Consider the following 20,051-nt stretch of genomic DNA (forward strand, 5'->3'; position numbering starts at 1 on the left):
ATGCTGCAAAAATGGCGAAGCTTCAGATTTTCAATCATTTTGTTTTGCAGATTTTTTCAAAATTTTAACCACCCCAAAGATCTATTGGCTCACCCCTAAATTCCTAAACCCTGCAAATCAAATTGACCTTGATAACGACGCCGTATCGTGTTGAGATGCCTCTCCTGTCAGCCTCGCATTATGCAATATCGTGAAAGCAATCAAGGGGGCGTAAAACTTGCAATCAATTATCAAGAAATCGCATAGTGAACACTCCGCGTTTGGTCTTCAACGGAAAGACACAGGTTGCACTGGCTTCGAGAGGTTTCAGCAGCTCGTAAAAAAAGTTTCAAAAAGCATTGCCGACAAGTTCAGAGTCTGGCGAAAAACCATGCCTGACGAGACAAAACGGTAAGAGAATCTTCCGTTTCAGCTTCCTATGTATGCTGTGAGTGAACATCGCCAACGGTGGTTGAGGTCACAATCTGGTGTATAAGAAACACATGGTTTACACTTCAAGTTGTTAGTCGTCAACGTCAAAGATATATTGATATATATATATATATATATATTGTGGCACAGATAAGGATAAACACTTCGTTCCCATTACGAGATAAACAGTATATCTTTTGAAACCAAAATACCGATTTGAAAGATGACTTTTCGTTCGAAAATGTAAAGGATTAGAACCAAAATTGGTATTTACACTTAAGCAGAGGTCATTATATGAACACGGTGGTCGCATAATATAGCGTAACTGATTTCAGAGCAGTCGGTCGACCATTCGTTTTATTATTAAGTTTTTGGTTTTTCACTGCTAAATTATAGAATTTAATGTAAAATGTTGGGATGCCTACGAAAAATAATCACCGTTTGAAAGAAAGTTGAGATCACTTTATTAGAGTTTCTCTGGCTTCGAACTAGCTCACCATAACTTAAAATCATTTACTAATCTTGGATTTCATTGAAACTCTTGAATGATGCATGTATGTGTATTCGTACAGTCAGAACACTATCTGAATCTGAGCTTAAAGGGATATAGTCGTCGGAACTGCGCCTGTGCAAGTTTCTTTTTTTACAAACAATGTATTTCGTGCTCGATATCAAGATGCACCTCATCATCATAGCTGCAACATTTAAATTATACGATGATAGATTATGACAGACATGTTTTAACTGTCATCAATCACCTTTGTGCCTTGGATACATTGTTGCCATGGGTCGTATGGGTCCCATACGACCTTTGAGCGCAGTTCAGACGACTATTTCCCTTTAAGAAAGCCTTGTCTTTATTTGTTAACAATGAATGACATAATATCATATCAGAATGTTACCTCGGATACAGAATCACCCAGACGTTTCATTTCTGCATGCGACATTACAGGAATCTAACATTTCGACATTTTTTTCAATATTTTTTTAAAAAAGAGTTGTTTGTCGTGACTCCCTGCTACCCAAAGCTGCGACCAATGCCACTGTCATAAAAATAGTTGGAACTAACGAAAGCCCTCTGTAGAAAGGTGATATCAACGGAGTGCAATCGCATGGTTATCTATCTGTAACTTTAGACAAATATTTGACCGTCGTCTCTAAGTAGTCCACCAGGCTAACGTATCGCGTCGTCATGCGCCATGAACGAATTGCCTTCAGCTACCATCGATTGTTCCCATCAAAGTCACGTAAAGCTTTTCTATGTATGAAGTCGCTTCGAGAGCCGATGTTTTTACTTCTTCTTCAGAGATTCTACGCTAACGATAAGACAGGCGACAAAGACACTATGCTGATTACAGATGCAGCGTTGTGTGTATGGTCAGATCGTTTTTCAGCGTCCAGGAACGAACTCTCTTGTATACCAATTTATGACACGAAATATCTTCTAAAAATCAGCCTTGAACTTGGTAGTGGTATAAAATGAAATAGACCGCAACGTACTCTTGGGTTGATTTATAGTTTATAAAGGCAACAGTTGCGGTTTAATGCAGAAATTTATTATGTCATCGTCGAGTTTATTTGCTCTGTTCGTCATCTGCTTTGAAGGTTATTTGTCGACTATTCTGCATTATATTACCATGCCCTGCCCGTCGCATTTTGATTGGTCGAGCTGAACCACGTGACTGACCACAAATACACAGTAATGGTCTGTTTACATGCCCATGAATATGAATACTAAGATTAACAACTCAAAGTATCGCAACTTTACAGCTCAAATCATAATCAATCACAAAATGAAAAGGAGCACTTGTAGGTCAAGTTGAGATACTTTTTTCTGAAAACATCTCCGGATTTGACAATTTTTGACAGCGCGTGTGACAGTGCGTCGCGTATTGCTCAGTTTCTGGGGCCCAGTTGTCGTTCGCTCATGAAATTTTCGGTAATTTTGACGGTTTTCTTGGGTTCGCTGATAAGATAATGGAAATAACAGACTCCGCTCTGACCATTAACGTTTATTTATGGGCGCGGGCTCATGGAACGCCAAATTAACGGGCTCGGCAAGCCTCGCCCGTTAATTTTTGGCTTTCCTCTCGCCCTTGCCCACAAATAAACGTTAATGGTCAGCGCGTCGCCCGTTATTTCTATATTCTAGCCGAAATATGAGGTTTCTAAAATAAAACTTAATCGATAAAATGATGGCAAAAAGAAAAACAATATGCATATTCTAGTAACCAATCCTTTCAATCTAATATGGATTTCAAACTTGCCATTTATTTAGTTTTCCTTGACTCAAAGTGAGCATAAATCAAAATAAAATCGTTCTTTACCGACTTATCCTATTTTACGAAGCTTACTTTTTTCTATTTTGGTCTAATGCAAAATGTTTCATTGGGTCTAATGCCCACAAAAACTATGAGTTACTTTTCTCTTTCCACTCCTGTCATGCGGGCGCTTATAGTAGAAGCCTTTATCAGTCCAGCTGGAGTCATGAAAACATTAACAGTGCGCATGCTCCTTATCAACTTCAAATCAATTTCAATCTCGCAGAAACACGAGGAAAATTATTGCCGTGACTGTGCTGTCGATCGCGTTCATTGGTTGCACCGCCGCTGGTGTGGTGGCCGTGCTGTTCCTTTCCTCCAGTAATGATGAAGGTAACGTCTACTCCAGTGCAGCCGTCGCAGCCGACAATGGCCAGTGTTCACAAGTAGGAAGGTAAGGCAGCGAGGTAACTCAATCATCGTGGTAATATTTCCATAGTGTTGTAAGACCCTGAACTTTGTTAGTTGCGAGAATCTACTGACTGTAAAGTGGTCATAAAAGCGACAGAGAAAAAGAGAACATTACATGGAGGTGGCCTTTCTTTATTCAATAAAAGTATTTTAGAATCTCTTGAAAATTATGATGCATGCTTTGATTAACGTAACTATGGTATGCAGGTATAAGTTGGGCAAAAAAGAATCAATCATTTATCGTATATTAACGCGGGGATAACGCAAGAAGCATGTCCTGTTTCCCGACACTTGTTGGCATTAAAAAATAGCAAACGCTGCCACAGTGTTACTCTCATCAAGATACGAGGAAAGACCACGCTGATTTGAAGCAACACAAGATCTTAAGATATGCAAAATTTGAGACTTGTAGCTTTTGCCAAAGAATGTTTAAAACTGTAAAAGTATTGTTCAGTTACTCAACTCATATAATTAAGCAATAATGCACCCCTTCCTGGCCCATGATGTACGATAGCAAACTTAGCACGATAAATTGTGCGAGGCGAAGCCGAGTACATTATGGAGTGCACAGTTTGCTTGCATCATTATGGGCTGGTAGGGGGCACATTATTGCTATTATTTTATAGTTTTTGGGAATATATTGCAGTGAATTTGTAGATGTAGAAAACATCTCGGCCACAATACGGGATAATCGGATGCGTTATCAGTAATAATCGGGGGGGGGTGACGTCACTAATTCACTGGTATTGATAAAGCTATAATATAGTAACAATTAGACCGTTATTTTGCCTTTGATGCAGCCTAGGTTAATGAAAACATGGGATTTCCCTCTATTAGTGTTCACTGAGTATTGCAAATTCAGAAACCAAGTATCGATGAAGATGTCTTTCATGAAAGCACCGTCACTCGCGGAGTGACCGTGATGAAATGCATCGCACTATCAAATTAACTTCAAGTTCATATTGCATGGAACATGGCCTACCGTGGCACCACTTTTCGACAGGGATGTTTTACAGGACGGTGGATCGGCGGTGGACGCAGCCATCTCGTCGATGTTGTGCATCGGTGTGGTTCACTGCGACAGTGCAGGTAAGGCTTGTACCGTTGGATATTTTACCAACATGAAATAATATTTCGTCCAATACGTATACATCAACGATAAGCGGTCGTTCGTACATAGGAGATATTTAAATTTTAAGGCTCGTAGTTGTACGGTAAGTTTTGATTATATTTCTCTATTTTTGTTTTACATGCCATTTGAAACTTACTCCCTAAAGCATGTTGAAACACCAATTATTTAGCTTGTATACGCGTAAACTGCATTGCCATTGTTTACATTTGGATTCTACACCAAGTCTCACCAACATCAGAATTCATATTTTTTACAGTCTTCGCACGGCTGAATTGACAAGCTCAACACTGTGCATCTCAATAAGTTGTGTGGAGTAGATTCTAAGATACTGCATTTAAACACAGTTACTCTACCCCAATCATTCTCTTTCAAATTCAAGAATAAAACCCGGTAGAAGTACCCATTTTTGAAATCCAATATGGCCGCCATCCCTCTGTTATCTCTATGGGGAAAATAAAATTCCTGATTTTCACAAAAATAAGCCGGAAAAAAACTCCATTTATGTCATAAGCTTCAAAATGAGGCCCCGCAAGTAGTAGGCCGAAATGTTATTGTAAAAGTTTGAGAGTCCGAATATCTGTCCCCGATGTGCATTCTACCTTAACTTGGTCCGTAAAGTCAAGCGGATCACGTTCACAATACAACATGACGAAAACATTCAATTTCTGCAGGAATCGGGGGCGGCTTCTTCATGACTGTCTACAGCAAGGAAAGTGGCGAAAAACTGGTAATCGACGCCAGGGAAACAGCGCCATCACAGGCCAACCAAACGATGTTTGTGGACCAGCCGGAAAAGTCGAGGGCAGGTATACTAGTGATTTGAGCACCAAAAACATTGCCGTCGGTAGGCTCTACCCTCAGTATCTGACTGTGCATTAGCTGTAATTCTTTTGAATTTTAGACATAAACTGGTCAAAATGCGTACGTTAAGATAGGGAGTGGAAATGCAAGCCCAGATGGCATGGGAGTTAATTGACCTTTGCAGAGTCACACTTTTTCCATGCCAGTAATTTTGTCTGTCATTTTGGCATGACTTGACAATCTGGAGTACCACTCATCTTATTCTTCAGCAAATTAGTATCGAATGGAAATAACAGTCTCCAAAAAACGTACAAATATTCTTATCTTTTGTCAATTGTGGAATTTGCCGAACCTGTGTCTCTTGCTTTTTTGTTCACTCATAGCTATTATGGAGTGAATCAAACCGGAAGTATTTACAATGATTAACATTTCAATTGAATCCTTGAGGAGATGTGACAGTACAGCGTTGTTGAAAAATGGAACTTAAACAAAATATCACGACAACATCTTGATATTGGACCTTGAACCATAATCAAAGTTCAAAGGAAGGGCGCCCTCACTTAAGTTTGCATTCTTGAAGACTTTTTCAACGACCGTTTCACAGGTGGCCTATCAGTAGCAATTCCCGGCGAACTCCATGGCTATTGGGAAGCCCATGGGCGCTTTGGAAAGTTACCATGGAAACAGTTATTTCAGCCGGCTATCACTATCGCCAGGGAAGGCTTTACGATCGGAGCAAGCCTTGCCAAGAGCGTACGGGATTCCGAAGAGTACGTCAGAGAAGACCCAGGACTCAGGTAACGAACTGGCCGACGGGATACATGCGACATCTGGTGGGCAATATGTGAATACAAAATAAATAAATTGTTTATCTTTCTAGAATGTACACAGTGTTTGTTCTGTTGTCCGGGCTCTAAAACAATGTTAAAATCTACAGAATATTGTCATTTCTGATATTTTATTTTTTCTCCAAAACTTGTCTCGGAGTATTTAACCCCTGCTTTTCTCGTCGTTCAAATTGTCTTATAAAGGGTCTACTTGATCGTGACCATAGTTATCTCCTTTTAAAAAAAAACCATAGTGACTTATTTCTGAACGAAGATGGTTCGCTGAAGGGAGAGGGGGATCGTTGCGTGAATGGACTGCTGGCTGACACACTGGAATCCATTGCCGCGGAAGGGCCCGATGACTTTTACACCGGGGATATTGCAAGTTATACCGTGCAGGAAGTGACCCAGGAACAAGGTCAGTCGAAGACCATCACTGTTTTGATTGGGGGACTGACTCGAAGGTTTTGCAGATTCCTAGAGCTTAATTCCTGTTAAGGTAGAACGCACCTCGGGGACAGACATTCGGACTCTCAAACTTTTACAATTTTCTTCTGATATACCACATGTGGGGGTTCATTTTAAAGCTCTTGGTGAAAGAAAACTTTTCACCGGCTTAGTTTTTCGAAATTCAAAAATTTTTATTTTTCTCCATAGAGTTAACACAGGGATGGCGGCCATTTTGAATTTCTAATATCGGTAAATCTTGGGTAATTTCTTTCTCTAGTACCAAAATTTGCACGGTGACCCCTTATTTTTATTCTTGATTTTGAAAGAGAATGATTGAAAGATTCCTTGAGGAAAGTTAGAGCAAAAGTTTAAGTCTTTCACTTTCGAGGTGCATATTACCTTAAGTTATACCCAAACAAGCGTATAGCGTACAGCGCCCCCTAACCGAAAAAATGTTAAAATCTAAATTCAAAGCTCTATGGTCCAATAATATCCAGGAAAAGTTACAGGACTGCCGCGAGTTTGAAAATCATTTTCGTTAGCTTTCCTGTAGGCCGGGCCTGTTTGGGATTTTCACTGTATGTTATAGAGTGCACGCATAACATCCTATGATTTGAATAATTTAGACATTCTCACAATTTTGATTTAGGTGGTATACTCACCCTGGACGACCTCGCAAACTACACAGTGGCTATCAAACAACCACTTCAGATAGACTTCATGGGTCACACTGTTTTGACAGCGCCACCACCGTCGAGCGGAGCAGTTGTACTCATGCTTCTCAACATCATGGATGGTGAGTATCTTCAAGTTCAGCTGCTGTCTTCAACTTTTGTGTCTTTGGAGTGGTATTTCCAGTAAATCAAAGAGAAAGTACGACAGAGGAAGCACGATTTTTAACCTTGAAAAATGCTATTCGGAACTATTTGCAGGTTTTTGATATCTCAAAGACAGTAATTAAAATTTGTGTATTTAGAGCGTGAGCTCCAATGAACATTTCTTCGATACATCTTGACTCACAAAATGTATTCTTCTTCCAGCCTTTGACCTCACTGAGGAGGACATGATGGACACCGATGGCGCTGTACTCACCTACCACCGCTTCGCCGAAGCATGCAAGTTCAGCTTTGCGAAGAGGGCCGACCTTGGGGACGTGGATTTCGTCGATGGCATTGACAGTGTACGTACTTTTAAGGATTGAAAAAGACACTAATGACCAAACGTTCCTTTCGTTACCTCTCTCTTCATGAGAGGACAAAAGAATGTCAGTAAGTTCAAGGGTATTTACCTTACGCTGATTTGGTCGTGTAAGTAAGAAAGCGGCCATTAAGATAGTTCACGCATCGAAATTGAAAGACTTAAACTTTCACGCAAACTTTTTGAAAGGAAACTCTAAAACCACTCCCTTTTAAAATCAAGAATACATTTTAGGGATTACAGTGCAAATTTGGCTCTGCAGGAGAAACAAATTTCATAAAAAATATTTACCGACTGTTGTAATTGAAAATGGCCACCGTTCCCTATTATATGTCTGTGGAGAAAAAATACAGTTATCAAATTGCGCTGATAATATGGCACTGGAAACATTATATACTCCACAAGCATAAAATGATCCCCGACAAATGGTAGACCAAAATGCATCCTAAAAGGCCGAACGTCTAAAATATTTGTTCCTGAGGCTTATTCTGTCGTACAAGCACCATTAGGCAAGAAAAATTATTAGCTTTTGTTTCTTGTCTCGAGTCCCATACAATGATGCGGAAACTACTTTTAACTTTCTCGTTTCGTCGTTTAGTTGTACACGTAGCAACAACTGACACTCACGACACAAAAACAGTAATGATTACATGCCGCTGTAATTTTGACACGCAGGACGGCGATGACGATAAGTTGACTGTTCGGAACGGTTCAAATGATACCCTAGGATATCAATATTGCTGCTGTGCGTCATTTTCATGTTTATTTTTCAAGCGAAAAAAAAACTGCTGAGGCGGCCAGATGGACACGATCATTTTATGAGGAACGACACTCTTTCCTTCTTTGGTCTGAATGTAAAAGGATATGGAAAAGTAGTTCCGTTCGAATATCCATTCTATTATCGTCGAAAGACCCCCTTTAATTTGTAACTTTAGCAACGCATGTGGTTTTGCACCAAGAAAAGCAAAACAAAAAGCGATGAAGCAGGAACTCGTAATTGCCTACTCTCGTTATTTCAGTTATTTGCCAATAACTCAATTTATCACTTTATCAAATTTATCAAATTATATATCAGTGTGCCAAAACATGTCCAAATTTGAGACAACCTCCATTGAACTTGAAATAATAATAATTGTTTAAAAAATTATAGTGTTGCCATTGTCCTTTCCTCAGTTGCTTGATCTGATGACATCCGAAGACTTCGCTGATGACGTCAGGCGGGAAATCAACGACACGTGGATCACTTACGAGAATTCGACTCTTTATGCTTCGTATGTAGGAAGCCAGTATTACAACCGCCATGACCATGGAACATCTCATCTGTCGGTATTGGCCGAAAACGGCGACGCTGTGTCCGTTACGAGCACAATCAATAACAGGTCAGGGTCACTAACTGTTACAGTATTCGGACGGTCTAGTGTGCGGATAAAATATAACATGGCCGTCTATTGTACGGTTTTTATCCGATAGTACCGCTTTTTATGAGAAGTTATGTTTCCGTATCGGGTGATACTGCTGCCTCGTTCAGGGATTTGGAGTAGATAGTTCCCTACAATGTGGAACTTCTGGAAGCGCCAATCACAACTTGTCACCTATAACGGCAACTATCAACAAGTGGTCACGAATGCTAAGTTTGTGATCATTTTTTAAATTGCGAACAGAACTGAAATTTTTATTACCTACAATTTTTTCATGCTTTCATACAATTTCACACGGTTTTGCCACAAATTCTGTAACTTATTTATACTTTCCACACATCGAAATTTTGACAATGCTCCATGCAGAAAGTATAAAATGAGGACACAATCGAAAGGTACAGAATATCCCTCATATCTTGAAGTGTGAACCAGCAGTATTCTAGTTTCAATTATTCAAGATTTTCACAAATATCCAGGCTGCAATAGAACCTCCGATTATTACATCCGTTGCGCAATCACTCAACGTTAGGCCAAAAGTTCGGGACCTCCGAACGCCCACATGACTAATTCGATCACCTTGTCTAGACAAAGGCAATAGAGTTACAGTGAGTATTTTAACTGTTTTGGCTGGTCTGGAAATTTTGCCGTCAATTTATTGGTAATCCTCAAATTTCGTGTGATTATCCGAAAACTGTATCAGTGAGTGTATATATCTCCGATGGAGGACAACTTATGGTACCGACCACGGGCACTGCGTGTTCTCGGTCCCATACTCTCCCCGTCACGTCCCGTATGCTTTGAATTAAAAATAGATGTCCAGAAATACGTGAACACCATACTGTGAAAGACTAAAACGTTTGCTCAAACTTTCCTGAATTAAACTTCCAAGCATTCTCTTACAAAATCAAAAATAAAATTTAGGGGTCACCGTGCAAAGTTTGGAACTAGCGAAACAAATTTCCCATCATTTTGCAATATTTGAAATTCAAAATGGCCGCCATCCTCGTGTAAACTCTGAAAAATAAAATTTTCGATTTTCGAAAAACTAAGACGGTGAAAAGTTTTCTTACATCAACAGCTTTAAAATGAACCCCCACAAATGGTAGATCAGAAAAGCAGTGAAAAAAGTTTGAGAGTCCAACTATCTATCCCGGAGGCGCATTCTACCTTAGATAGAATTCCCCTCGATAAACCTTGATATCGAGTCCGATCTCTCTGTGCGTAGATCCGAACACGAAGAGAAGATAGGTTAATGGGACCTTGTTGAGGATGATTTTTCAATGCGTATCGCAGCTGGAGAACAGCTCGTCCATTCCAACGCTGAGAATACTAGCATTGCCATCTGGTTTTTGAGACAATATCTCTCGATAAATCTTGATCATTTACTGACCGAGAGCTCTCTGCACCACCTCAGTGGATTACTAATGACCGAAAGATCCTTCGATCCTGGCTGTGGTATGTCAATCCATAGACAGTCTATGGTCAATCAAGTTACAGATAACTCAGAACGACATATAGAACCCTAAACTTATAGTCGGTCAGTGTTTGACTGTGCACAAAATGCATGGTCATTAACCAGATATGAACTGAAAATGCTCACATGTTTCATTATATGTTGCAGTTGTGTGTAAATTTCAACTTTTACCACTGTGCATGTTTGCAACTTCATTGAAAGTGTTATGATCAACATCACGAACAATATTCACCACAGAATAATTATAAAGGTCATTAATTACACAAATACGTAATTAGCTGAAATAAAAAATACTTAATTTCTTTGACTGCTGCCATTGTATCACCACTTTATGTAGCAAGTATCATTGCCTTTGGTCAAGTCATTCAGAGTCTAAATATACTAAACTGTGAAAGCTTATTAGATCGGCAAATTATAAATTAGCTGACATGAAAATGCGAAATGACTTTCAATATTGTTTTAACCTGTTATCATCAATGTACATAGCAAGTTTCCTCAACTTTGGTCAAGTCAATCAAGATATATAACCTTAATTAGGAAAGTTCATTATATATGCAAGTTAGGAATTTGCTGAAGCAAAAATGTTTAATGACTTTTAATAATGTTGTATCATAGTATCTTTACTGTACATAGCAAAGTTTCGTCGACTTAGGTGGAGTCAATCAATTTATACATCCTTAATAAGAAAGTTCTTTAAATATTCAAATGAGGAATTGGCTGAAGTAAAAATCCTTGCTAACTTTCAATAATGTTGTCTCAAAGTATTTCCATGTACGTAGCAAGTTTCGTCCACTTCGGTCGAGTCAATTTCTATAAATATCCCTTATTAGGAAAGTTCATTAAATATGCGACCGAGGGATTGGCTGAAGTAAATATGCTTAATGACTTCAATAATGTTAAGTCATAGTATCTTCAATATACATACCAAGTTTCGTCAATTTTGATTGAGTCCATTCAGATAATTATCCCTTATTAGGAAAGTTCATTAATCATGCAACTTAGCAATTATCTTCCATGTCACCCTTTGATACCTTTCATGGCTGATATATCTTGGTGTGATCAATATTTGTAGCAAATCTCATCAAATTCACAATGAATATCCGTTTTTTCTAAAATCATTAATTATGCAAATGAGCAAAACGTAAGCCAGCCACACCCATCAAAAACTAATCAGTTCTTGCCATTTGCAAACTGAATGTATGTACCAGATTTGACTCTGATCTGTATAGCCGTTTTTGAGATATCGGGCCCACAGATAGACAGACAGACATCGCGGCGACATTAGCCCACGTGTGTGAACACGTGAGCTAAAAACCCGCCAGTGAGGAGTCCTTTTTTGAATTGGGCTGAAACTCTCAATGTCCCTATTCACATTTGCATCCTCGTACATAAGTCGGGTAACAATGTTGTTTCAATAGATGACGGTGCCCATCATGATTTCTTTCTTTCTTGTTTTAGTTTTGGGGCAAAATTCCGGTCTCTTCGCACTGGACTGATCATCAACAACCAAATGGATAGCTTTTCATCGCCGGGTGTTGTCAACTCTGATGGAATCCGTCCCTCGGAGGCCAACTTCATCTCTCCTGGCAAACGCCCAATGTCATCCATGAGTCCAACTCTCATACTGGATAAAAATGGAAACGTCGTCATGGTCATCGGAGCATCTGGTAGCTCCCGTATGGTCACCTCGATATCTTTGGTAAGGCCATAAATACACAAATGGTATGACCCCGTCTATTTTCAGATAACGTTTGCTCAAAAAGAGCACACATTTTGAAACGATCACATTATATTGGCTATCGAAATATCGTCACACAGTTTTTTTTTCCATCTTTACATTCTTAAAAAACACTATAGGTAACGATGGAAACGCTTGTCATGAATAACGGTTTGCAGGATGCGGTGAAAAAACCAAGGATACATCACAAGTGGCTTCCGAATTACGTAGAATTTGAGCAAACATTCCGACAGGTGAGAAAGATGAATAAACGAACTGAGTGTCAGTGAATATCACGTGGGCAGGATTCGAGCTTAACGATACCCTAACGAAAGACGTGAGACAACCACCAAGCGATCGACTGAAAACGAAACGAGAGAGAGAGAGAGAGAGAGAGAGAGAGAGAGAGAGAGAGAGAGAGAGAGAGAGAGAGAGAGAGAGAGAGAGAGAGAGAGAGGAGGGTAGGGGAGGGGAGAGAGGGAAGGAGGGAGGGAGAGGGCCGACGAACCAAGTCACACATCTATTTCCTAAAAGTATTCCTTAACTCGAAAAACCTGTGGTTTTTATCACATTTTCTTTCCTTTCCACTTTGAAGGACTATGTTACCGGCCTGCAGAAGTTTGGTCATCAGTTAGAAAGTTCAAGTCTGTTCGGAGTAGTACAGGCAATACAAAGCTACAGTGGCAAAGTGTTCGCCGAAAGCGACGCCAGAAAAGGAGGCTTTCCGGCCGGTTATTGAGCTTATGTTATTGCTGGAACATTCCCCCGTCGGTACATTCCAACAGCCCGATATACCCTAAAAGCAATGTCCGAGTCTTGATTTAACCAACGACGTAAACTTGAATCGGCGCTAGGAGAACGAATAGAAAACCTAAAAAACTTATTACAAGTATCAATTTTTTTCCGACACAACCAACACGAATTTAGGTAAACCTCTCCGACTTATGATTGCCTTGAATGAGCATAGCAAAAGAAAGCCCACTCTATAATATCATTGACAGTTCCCCAGATAACATCAGGCAGGAATTGAACGATTCTTTTAAATATGTATTAATGCAACGATTTGTCGCTTTTGATTTATGTTATCCTTCAGCTATGAGGTGCCATTACATTGGCATAATCAAACATTTCACGCATTTTTACACTCTACTACTTTTATGGATCGCAGGATATCATAAATTCCGGGTATTCTGTCGGAGAAAACCGTGGCACATGCACATATCTTTAGGATCTTTCCTTCGTCCGAAGTACCTCAACTAACTAACTAGCTAACTAACTAACTAACTAACCAACTAACTAGCTGACTGGCTAGCTTACTTGAACTGAATGAATAAATGAATGAATGAATGAATGAATGAATGAATGAATGAATGAATGAATGACTAGTCTGACTTACTATAGATAGATAGATAGATAGATAGATAGATAGATAGATAGATAGATAGATAGATAGATAGATAGATCTAACTAATTAACTAACTAACTAACTAACTAACTAACTAACTAACTAACTAACTAACTAACTAACCAACCAACTAACTAGCTAGCTGGCTAGCTAACTTGAACTGAATGAATGAATGAATGAATGAATGAATGAATGAATGAATGAATGAATGAATGAATGAATGAATGACTAGTCTGACTTACTATAGATAGATAGATAGATAGATAGATAGATAGATAGATAGATAGATAGATAGATAGATAGATACATAGATAGATACATACATACATACATACATACATACGTACATACGTACATACGTACATACGTACATACATACATACATACATACATGCATGCATACATACATACATACATACATACATACATACATACATACATACATACCTACCTACCTACCTACCTACCTACCTACCTACCTACCTACCTACCTACCTACCTACCTACCTACCTACATACATACATACATACATACATACATACAGACATACATACATACATACATACATACATACACACACACACACACACACACACACATACATACATACATACATACATACATACATCATACATACATACATACATACATACATACATACATACATACATACATACATACATACATACATACATACATACATACATACATACATACATACATACATACATACATGCCTTGCTACATCCATGCTCTGACTCGGGAAAGTTACTTTGTCTGACGCGCGAACATCTAACATAATTCTTGTAGATGCGCTGGTTGCAGGTCAGTCACAAAGAAAGAAATTCCTAAATTGACTTACAGTATAAGTAATGAAGGCCAAATAAAAAATATGTGCGTTACATGTTTAGTGCCTTAAAGGGAACGGTCACGCCAATTATCAGACCCACACGTCGCATGATGGACCGATCGCTATTTCCTCCTGAGGCATGTTGACGAATTAAACAATGTTTTTACACCTTAGATTTTAAAGGGAACACTAAGACGCACGCGTATGATGGTGTCAGCAGACTGGACTTCCTTTTGTCTAGATTGTGTCAAAGTGAAATTTCTATTTCGAGTGCAGTTCGCACCTTCCGATAATTGGACACAACGGAATTTCGCGTTGGCTCTTTAACTTTTGTTGCCCTTGTAAGCCCATTCCCTGCTTCGTCTGACCTTTTTGACATTTCATAACAGGCTTAGAGATAACGCTTTGAGTTTTTTTCTAAAGGTTTCAACCAATAGGCAGAACAATGTTTCATGTGTGTACAAGACAACGGAAATCTCCCGCATTCTCCAAGAAGTACTTCATGGTTAACTCTTCAGTGTATTCACACCAATTACAAAACGACAAACAATAAAATAAACCCAGCTACGTGCACATCATTCATATCCTCCAAATTTTCGCACCATAACAAATTACGAGGTGAACTCATCATGCATCAAACGATTCAAATGCTTCCTTTACAAACAGGCAACCTAATTTCTTTACGACTTTTTGGATTTGATACAAAGCGTTTTTCGCTTTTGTAAATAAGTGATGTTTTGAAGGTGACCAAGACAATCTTGAAGAAGTAAAATTCCTATATAATGATAAAGTTTGACTGTTTCCATGGTAACTTTCATATCCCTTTGATATAACATCATTTTGAAATGCAATTCTTTTATTTGATTTGATTTTATTTCATTTTATTCTCGTCAACAGCGCCATTCTGCAGCCACTTACAGACAAGTCAAAATATGAAATATAAAATATGAATCTAATAAAACACAGAAATTGAAAATGAAGTAACTACTTACAGGAAACATACAGGAAAATGATTAAAATCACTTGGACAAAACCGCAAAGATATTTGTTTTGAATTGGCAAAGTTATCATTATTACCAGAACTGTTAAATGAATTACATAAGCCGGAAATGCGAGCCAGTATCTTTGTAACATCGACTCTATAATGAGGTATATAAATTAGGTCCCTTCTTATGGCACTCGAACGAGGAACATTGAAACCAATGAAAGATACACTCTCTGAACAATTAAAATGTGACAAAAGACATCTACGCAGGAATACACAGTCAAAAATATCCCACATGCAAATGTGGAAAATATTATAAAAATTGCAGAGTAATTCATAATTACAATTACACCATACAGTGCTGTCCTTATGAAAGCCATGTTGGACATGTAAAAACGAGAAAGCTTTTTTTTCTTTTTTTTTTGATTGATTCAATTCTCATCGTTTGGTGCTTTGAGACAGAATTTAAAATAACCGTGTTGTATTCTAAAATCGGATGAACAATTATTACAAACAAACGACGAAGAGCAGAAGCATTGTCAATCTGACTAAAATTACGCTTGATGAAACCAACAATGCGATTTGCCATGGCAACAATATGGCCAACATGTTTGTTTAAAGAAAGTTTTGTGTCAAGTAAAAAACCAAGGTCTTTAAGATGATTAAGTCTGGCAATTGGGTTTTCATTTCCGATGTGATAGTCGTACACAATGGGATTCATTTTCAAAGACATCGTCATTATCAGCTGTATTTGTCATTATATTACCATGCCCTGCCCGTCGCATTTTGATTGGTCGAGCTGAACCACGTGACTGACCACAAATACACAGTAATGGTTTGTTTACATGCCCGTGAATATGAATAATAAGATTAAAAACTCAAAGTATCGTAACTTTACACCTCAAACGTAAATCATAATCAATCACAAAATAAAATGGAGCTCTCGTAGGTGAAGTTGAGATACTTTTTTCTGAAAACATCTCCGGATTTGCCATTTTTTTACGGCGCGCGTGACAGTGCGTCGCGTATTGCTCAATTTCTGGGGCCCAGTTGTCGTTCGCTCCTGAAATTTTCGGAAATTTTGACGGTTTTCTTGGGTTCGCTGATAATATAATGGAAATAACAGACTCCGCTCTCACCATTAACGTTTATTTGTGGGCGCGGGCTCGAGGAAAGCCAAATTAACGGGCTCGGCAAGCCTCGCCCGTTAATTTTTGGCTTTCCTCTCGCCCTTGCCCACAAATAAACGTTAATGGTCAGCGCGTCGCCCGTTATTTCTATAATATTCAGCGGTACTTTCCAAGTAGTTGACCACTGTACAAGTTTTTTTGTTTTCTCTGAATTTATAGACATGCACCTAACGCACCTAATGGGCAAAATCGTCCGCATCAGAAACATAATAAGCGTACATTAAAACACCCATGTTTTGAAAATCATGGTTCACAAAGATACTGCTATTTTGATCTGTATTAATGTATGCAGCAACATAATCTACAGATAGAACGGACAAATACGGACTCAACGCATACCCTGTACAGTCAAAATAATCAGTTAAATTGCAATTACACAATACACATGATTCTAAATTATCATGCATTTAGAGGAGTATATTTACATGTAAAACCCCGCATTGTGTAAACTTTAAATAAGGCTATGTCGTATAGATTTCTATGATTTGCTGTGTCAATGTCTTTTGAAAAATCAATAAACACAAAATGCATTCGACCTTTTGTCTTGATTAAATAATTCTGAGCCATTGACTGTGGAGAAAACATGTTTTCAATCGCAGAATATGTTTTTCGAAACGAGCTTTAACTTCCGTGATCATGCCTAACTCCTCTGTCCTCATGAGATATATTTCAAGTGTTGTGAGGTACATCATACTTCTGTCAGTCTTTAGCTTAGCATTCAAACTATGTAGCAAAAGCGAGCTGGTATCGACCATAGTCCTAATTTAACAGCAGACAACGTAATATTACCTCATGAAAACAGGTAAGGGAAATTAGAAAATTTGCGTGGAAATCAAGTGTAACCGTAGATATGCAAATTATGCTTGCAATTTTGCTTATGGTTTTGAACTTTTGTTTTTGTTTCCGTATTTTATTTACAATTTCCCGTAGATTCATGATTAAATTATCCGTTGGCCATATGGTCAGACCACCGTCCCTCCACCGGACGGTGGTCACACGTACTTCCTTATTTGGCTACAGAGATACCTAGTATTTCGCGTGGTAAATTATAGATGTACACTTGTACTGATCAACTTGCTGTTAAGTATTGTATTTCAAAATGTCACGAACAAACAATGATATACAGTCGAATGCCGCGTTATTTTTTCCAATGTTTTACTTGCTTGTGTTGTTTGTCGTTGTTGTTGTTGTTGTTGTCGTTGTTGTTGTTGTTGTTGTTGTTGTTGCTGCTGCTGTTGTTGTTGTTGTGCATGATTTTATCAGAGACTCGCCTTGATGATTGGGAAACAACAATGTAACATACGGGTGGGTTAAGTGGTCCCATAGTGAGTCGCTGGTCGTCCATTGTTTTTCTAGGCATGCAGCGTAATAAGCAATATACCACGTCAGCGACGAGATTTTAACAAGTTAAGGGCGGGCATACATTCGCGAGCGATAGCGAGTATATGGAGTGAGCTGGTAAAAACAGAGTGGCATACCCGTTGCTGAGATGGTTTATTGCTACTATATTATAACAGTACATTGAAATTCTGCCGTATAACGACAAAATATGAATTTTTATGTAGCTGAGAGCTCGCTATTGTTCCAGCTGTGCTATATCCCGAATAAAGCACGGTTATTTTCATGCCCCAACCAATCAGATCGCTGTATTTGCGCCATCAATTAATATACTGGTATGATATAATTCTTCATAAGTAACGTAAAGACGGCAGAACTGCGACGTTGTATGTCTTTTTCATTGTGAGTAAGCCAATTATTAATATTCCATGACCAACATCGTAGAGTAACCGGAAAAAAACCTCCGTGCTTACAAGTGAGGGTCAGATTAATGTCCGGGGTTCTTTTCGAAAGTAGATTGTATGCATGTTGGTTTTTCAGCTTAACCAGCAATCACTGAAAAACAACGAAATCACGGATAGAGGGCGAAACTTAGGTAACAAACGAGAGAGAAATATGCATTAACGTCTCCAAGGAGATCACTTCGACGATGAGCGACATCATTAGTGGGTGCCATTGGGACTGACAGAGAAAAGAGCTCAACGAAGTGGCACGAGGTGCAAATTACATCCTGTGTGCTTCTCTATGTTTTCGCAGACCCAATTGTCAATAGTAATCTCTCTCTCTCTCTCTCTCTCTCTCTCTCTCTCTCTCTCTCTTTTCCTCCTCTCTCTCTCTCCTCTCTTCTCCCGTCTCTCCTCTCTCTCTCTCTCTCTCTCTCTCTCTCTCTCTCCATCGCTATCTCCAACTTGACAGTTTTACATGTACGCAGAAGTATATATGACATGAGTGACTATTGCACCATTGATATGACGTCATTCTGCATATTACTTCCTCAACTCTCTACAGGTACATTCCAGCCAGAGCAATAATTTCCGCTCCGCTCAGTGACCTACGAAAAACGGTAGCGCTGAGCTGTTGCCGTAAAGAGGCACATGGTTTACGACGATGTACAGGTAATATTTTGTAGAAAACTACACTAGAAGTCCTGGCCCTTCTAAAATAAATTGTATCGTTGATAGCAATTACAAGTCCTCATTGAAGTTTAACAGATTGAAGAAGGAGATAAGGGCATATACATTCCCTCAGAGACATTAATACGATAGATACACTGTGCTTATGATGAATAAACACCCATAAACGACGGGTCAAGGCTCGCAACGTTGCCTGCAGAGACTCCAGAGGTTCGGCTTTCGGACTTAGTACACTTCCATCCCGAGCCTTCGATCGACTATCCAAACAGCGATGCGGGCACCTGTGCCAGAAATATCCACGAAATCACGGCATGCGCACTGAACTTTGTGAAATGGGATATAACTACGCGTGCGAAGGTTAGAACAGCAACAGAAATGAAGTTTCTCCAACATATGAGCGCCAACATCACTAGTGAGCTATGATAACATCTGGTGCCGTATTAATAGCCTACATTCCCGGGTTCGACGAAAATACAACCCTTTTCAGAATTAGAGCGCGAAGCCACTGCAGTGAACTGCAATAAAACTGCTTACACTAATTAGTTTCAGCTGTAGCCGTGGCCACTTTGGTGTTGAACAAGGCTACTTGATAAAGACCAAAAAGTCTGCTTGTACAAAGGCAAAACTAGCTCTGTCTGAGGCTCGAGTTGTAAGTGAGAGTTTACGATTGGCACCCTGTGTTCAAGATTAAGATACAATGTAACATTACCATGCACTGGTCCATGTACAAATCTTTTTTATTTCAACTTCCCCAGACAAACTGTCTGCATGGGACATACATGTTGTCGACTTTGCCAGCTGGCTACAGCTGAAACTAATTAGTGAGAGCAGTTTTATTGCAGTTCACTGCAGTGGCTTCGCGCTCTAATTCTGAAAAGGGTTGTAATTATTATTGCACCTGTAGCTATATGTACTACACAATGTGGAGGAAACCAGGCATGCGCATTTGTACAAAACAAAGCAAAGATACATACCAGAGGCCACCTCAGA

At 39.1% G+C, this 20,051-nt stretch overlaps 1 protein-coding gene across 1 annotated transcript; it reads left to right on the forward strand.

Moving 5' to 3' along the window:
- Positions 1-245: 245 nt before the first annotated feature.
- Positions 246-13,850, forward strand: LOC139144981 (glutathione hydrolase 1 proenzyme-like). Its single transcript, XM_070715862.1, has 12 exons — positions 246-390; positions 2,959-3,126; positions 4,147-4,232; positions 4,947-5,081; positions 5,681-5,873; positions 6,158-6,321; positions 7,003-7,149; positions 7,394-7,533; positions 8,724-8,929; positions 11,901-12,141; positions 12,300-12,413; positions 12,755-13,850. Exons 1-12 carry the CDS (start codon positions 371-373, stop codon positions 12,896-12,898), a joined length of 1,758 nt encoding a protein of 585 aa, XP_070571963.1. The 5' UTR covers positions 246-370; the 3' UTR covers positions 12,899-13,850.
- The last annotated feature ends 6,201 nt before the right edge of the window (positions 13,851-20,051 follow it).

This window comes from Ptychodera flava, chromosome 12 (assembly GCF_041260155.1).
Source record: "Ptychodera flava strain L36383 chromosome 12, AS_Pfla_20210202, whole genome shotgun sequence".
In the NCBI taxonomy this organism is placed as follows: Eukaryota; Metazoa; Hemichordata; class Enteropneusta; family Ptychoderidae; genus Ptychodera; species Ptychodera flava.